Source organism: Danio aesculapii, chromosome 19 (genome assembly GCF_903798145.1).
Source record: "Danio aesculapii chromosome 19, fDanAes4.1, whole genome shotgun sequence".
Classification (NCBI taxonomy): domain Eukaryota; kingdom Metazoa; phylum Chordata; class Actinopteri; order Cypriniformes; family Danionidae; genus Danio; species Danio aesculapii.
In genome coordinates this window covers 27871308-27876153 of record NC_079453.1, presented here as the reverse complement: position 1 = coordinate 27876153, position 4846 = coordinate 27871308, and the positions used below count along the sequence as shown (strand labels likewise).

Genomic DNA, 4846 nt, shown 5'->3' with positions numbered 1-4846 from the left:
TTAAGGTTTAGGAGGAGTTGTAATTGGTACTGCCTTTTTGCGACGTGCTTGTTTTGACAAATGAAATTTTTATATGTATAAAAAAGGAATAAAAGCATTTTAATTACAATCTCTTTTTTTTTTTTTTTCTCCCTGTGAGATGGTCAAAACACTGACTTGCATTCAGATAACCTTGACTCTTGCTTTTAATACCTACTAAAGTATCACTATCTAGTAAAAGAGGTTTAAAAATCATTTCTGTACAGTAGCCTTTTCATTAGAGTTGTTAAATTACTGTGAACTTATGGCATTTAAAACAACCAACATTATGGGAGTAAAACAAATCAGTGGGGAAGCCATTTTAAAAATAATGGACGTTAAGTTTGTGTATCTTTGCCATTACACCAGGCTTCAGATTAAAGGAGATCTAGGCTTGCTCTCCAAGCATACTTTGTAGCAGCAATTTGAGATCGTTTTCAATGAGGTTCTAGCATGTGTATTTGGAGTTGTAAAAAAAAATTGAGGTTTCACTTTGTGCCATTTGAAAGGTAATGGAAGCAAAGCTACTTTTATTCAGTGAATAGGACCATAAAGTGATGTCACAGGTGTTGACACTGTTTCTTGCATTTAGTTAATTCACCCAATAAAGAATATTGACAATTACTCTCCCTTCACTTGTTCCAAACCTGTTTGATTTTAAGTTAAACAAGATGTTTTGAGAAAAGCTGGGAACCTGAAACTGACTTCCATAGTAGAAAAAACAATACTATGGCAAGAGTTAAGTTTTCATCTTTCTTCAAATAGCTTTCATGCTCAACAAAAGAACTCAAAGTTTAGAACCAATTGAGTGCGAGTAAAGGGTGAGAAATTCTTTTTGGGTGAAATGTCCCTTTAAATTTAAGGTGATACTAAGCACTTTTAACGTTGTGTAAGGCAGTGGAAAGCCACTGGTTTGAGGTAATCTTCGGTAGATAAAAAAATGAACAAAGAAAAATCTTTGTGGATAAAAGCGGCTTTCTTTTCCATCCAAAGCTGTTCCTGGAGTGCCACGGTTCCTAGATCTAAAAGTTCTTGGACTCACAAGAAACTTCAGTTGTGTTGAATGTTGGGAGCCAGGATTTTGGGTCTTGATAAGCAGGACACTATTGCCCTAATCATTTCCAAGGGATTCACCTTCCAGAAATTTGAAACAAATTCTGTTTCATGTAGTTCTCTCCAGTATCATCTTGAATAATCTGCCTCAAAGTGGACACTCCCAGTCTCAGTCTCCACTCTGAAGAGCCACAGTATCCAAATGGGACAGAGCATCAATCTTTATTTATGAAAGTCTGTTCAGCATGAAAAGATAAAAGGCTTGAACCTGACCCAGACCCTTACTCTGCTTTCTGTTATTCCAAAACAAACCTCCAAATGCAGCAAAATCTTGAATCGGTTTAAGATCTTTGTACTTCACATTACAGTCTGAGAGTAACGCAATTTCAATTCTGTGCATGTCCTGTACATGTGGTTGATTTGATAATAAAGCTGACTTTTTTTGTGTGTACATTAGCTTATTCTTGAAAGTCATAGTTCAACCAAATCTGAAAAGTCTGTTATTTACTTTTCCTACCTTCACTTTTCACCATCGTTTATGAGTTTTTTTTTTTCGGTTAAACAAAAATATTTTGAAAAGAGTAACCAATGACTTTCATAGTATTTCTTAATCCTACTAATAGAAGTCAGTGGTTACTGGTTTCTAAGATTCTTCAAAATATCTTTTGTGTTCAACAGAAAAAATGAACCTCAAAAGGTTTAAAACCACTTCAGGATGAATAAATGAAACGTAAATACAAAATTTTTAAATTTTAACTATCCCTTTAAAAGGCCTAGAATTTTGCTCTTACTCAAAAGTGACCTTCAGATTTATTTCTGTTAGGAAAGCAGCAATCGTTTCTAGTTAATCCAACAAGTTTTGGAAAACCAAATTGGTTGCATTTTGGCATATACAGTAGTAAACATTTGAAGAGGATCAAAACCTTTCATTAAGGTAGTCCTAAATTGGGTGTCCAAACTCAGTCCTGGGGGGCTGGTGTCCTACAATAGCTTAGCTCCAACTTCCTTCAACACACCTTCCTGGAAGTTTCTAGTATACATAGAAAGAGCTTGATTAGCTGTTTCAGGTGTGTTTAATTGGGGTCGAAACTAAAATATGCAGGACACTACCCCTCAAAGACCGAGTTTGGACACTCCGTCCTAAAACTACTGAACGACACCCATTCTTATCCAAGGACGATTTTTAAAAAGCTTTTTAATCTACTTCAAATGTTGACTACTGTACATCCTGTGCGCTCACAAAACTATCACTTAGGAAGTAGCTTAAAAAGAACGCTTTATACTTTTTAGATTCTAATTTGTACACTTTAGGTATTAATAAAGACTACAGGTGCACAGTTTAGTTCCAACCCTGCTTCAACACACTTAAGCTGTGGTCACACTGGAGTTTTCTCCCCATAGATTTCCATTTATACGCACGCGAATGCATCAGACCGGAAAAGCAAGGTCCTGTTTCAAGTTTCGCAGATCGCAACGTTGGAAAGTTCAAGCTTGGTGAACTCTGACCTGCAAAATCGCACCACTTGATTGCGTGAGACCAATGGAAGATCAAAACATAATCTCTCTGTACAGGAATTTAAAATGTGGAACAATCGCTCGCTTTCTTTAATGTCTAATCATCTTGTTTAATCCCGCCCCTTTTCGTAGCACCGTAGCTTTACCTGTAGGTTTCAAACAAGTCTGAAGGACTCAATTAGTTTGATCAGGTGTGTTTAAAGCTAAAACACAGGGTTAAAGCTAAACTGTGCAGGGTTGTGGCCCTCCAGGAACTGGATTTGACACCTGTGATACAGACCCATTAGGTAAAACAATGTACCTTTTTGAAAAGCCTCTGCCCAAACGGTACCGTTCATTTATATGCTGCATCAGATTAGTCAGGTATTGTGTGTACCTACAAAATCTTGTTTAGTCAGTCACTTTTTATCTCATACCTACCTGAACACAAGACTTCAAACGTGGCATTTTGGTAAGAAAACCAAACATTTCCGCCCTTTTTTATTAATATCATAGTCCTTTAACATAGTTACAATCTGTTTTTATGAAAATAAGTCAGTAGAAAGAATTCTTTAAAAAGTCCATCAAGATGAGTCCTCTGTTTGTACGCTCCTGCTTTCTGTGCGTTTCAAACAGGAGATAAAAACCGGCAGACCCGCCGTAAAGTCTCCGGCTCCACTCTGAAGAGCCACAGCATCCAAACAGGACAGAGCTTCAATCTTTCTTTATGATGGGCAAGGGATTTATGAAGGTCTGTTCAGCATGAAAAGATAAAAGGCTTGAACCTCAAGACCCTTAATCTGCTTTCCGGTACTCCAAAACGAACCTCCAAATGCAGTAAAATCTTGAATTGGTTTAAGATCCCTGTACTTCATGTTACAGTCTGGGTTCATTAGTTAGTGGGTCATCTCTCTTTGAAACACCTTGCCATTTATTTTTATGGGTGGGCCGTGGAGGAGCATTGAGTAAACCTCTTCTTTAAGGCAATCTGTCTTGTTTGCATGTCAGTCTGTGCCAGCTTGGATCTTGATCTTCTCCACTGCGCCCGTCCTGACACTTTACCTAGCTCTCAGGCCTGAAACAGCCGAGGGGTCGAGTGGTTTGAGAAAGCAGAGCCTCGTCTTCCAGGCTCCAGTGCATTGAGTCCAGAGAAGAGTAGAGTCCCGCCCCTGCAGCAGGAGAGTGTTTTGGGCGGGCTGCCTCTGAGTGGCTGGAGCAGATGATTGGCAGGTAGTCTCCAGTGACGTCACAATCGCAGAGGGGGCGTGGTTATGTTGGGTGTGGTTGGCATGAAGTCGAGGGTTCGTCATCTCAGTCGCTGTCAGATCCGACTGCTGAGCCTTTCCTCTTCCTCTTCGAAGCTTTGGGTTTGGAGTCTTCTTCCTCCTAAGGGGAATCAAAAAAGTCTCCTTAAAGTTGCTGTATGCATGTTTTTGGCTCTTCTAATGCATAAAAACGCCATATGTCTCATGTAGAAGTACTTGTATAGCCTGTCTTACGTGTATAGTTAAGTATCTTATAGTACATGTTAGTTATGCATAGGTTTTATTAAAATAGCTCTTATGTCCAGTGTTGTGTTTGTATTTATGATGTAGCACCGTTGTCCTGCGAGACACGACATTACGTTCCTCTGTATGTCCACACATGTACCGGAATGACAGGAAAGCTCGACTTGACTTGATATTTAAGAAACAAGCCAAATTATCATTCTTGTTATCTGAAAAATCAATGCTACCTAGTCAATTAACCGTCTTTGAAAATGCAAATTCCAGTCTTGAACTGCAATATCTAACTTAACCACTACATCCTACAATCCTACAAGACATGACGATGATGATGATGATGATGATGATATGTGTACTGTGTGTTAATTTTGTTGATGAACAATCTGACAACATATTTTCACTAAATAAAAATCTCAACTTAATGCATTTTTTAGCAGAGATGTTGTTCTTCAGCAAGCCATCAGTCGTCATGTTTACTGATCAGACTGAGGGTGATCTTCTCCCCTGACAAATGATTAACTTTCTCTCTTAATATGCCAGTGGTATTAATAAACTAAGCTGGACAGCTTGCAATACACTTCTGAAATAAAAAACAAAACAAAAACATCTGTCCTATACAGTAAACCTGCCTCAACGTGCTCTTACTTTCATTTTTGACTTGGCAAATTGCAAACATTTACTCTGTAAAAATCTCTTTGTATGACATCCCTACTTTACATCAGTCTCAGATAAGCACAGCAACTTTAATCGTTCGTTTGTGGATGAACAGGATGCAA

The 4846-nt window shown here is 38.3% G+C and overlaps 1 protein-coding gene across 1 annotated transcript in view; it reads right to left on the bottom strand.

Annotated features, from left to right (window-relative positions):
• Nucleotides 1-3032: 3032 nt before the first annotated feature.
• Nucleotides 3033-4846, bottom strand: part of ints3 (integrator complex subunit 3) — a 30293-nt gene continuing 28479 nt past the window's right edge. Inside the window, exon 29 of the mRNA XM_056480021.1 lies at nt 3033-3951. Within this exon, the coding sequence (XP_056335996.1) occupies nt 3877-3951 (75 nt within the window). The 3' untranslated portion in view covers nt 3033-3876. The remainder of the gene's footprint in view (nt 3952-4846) is intronic.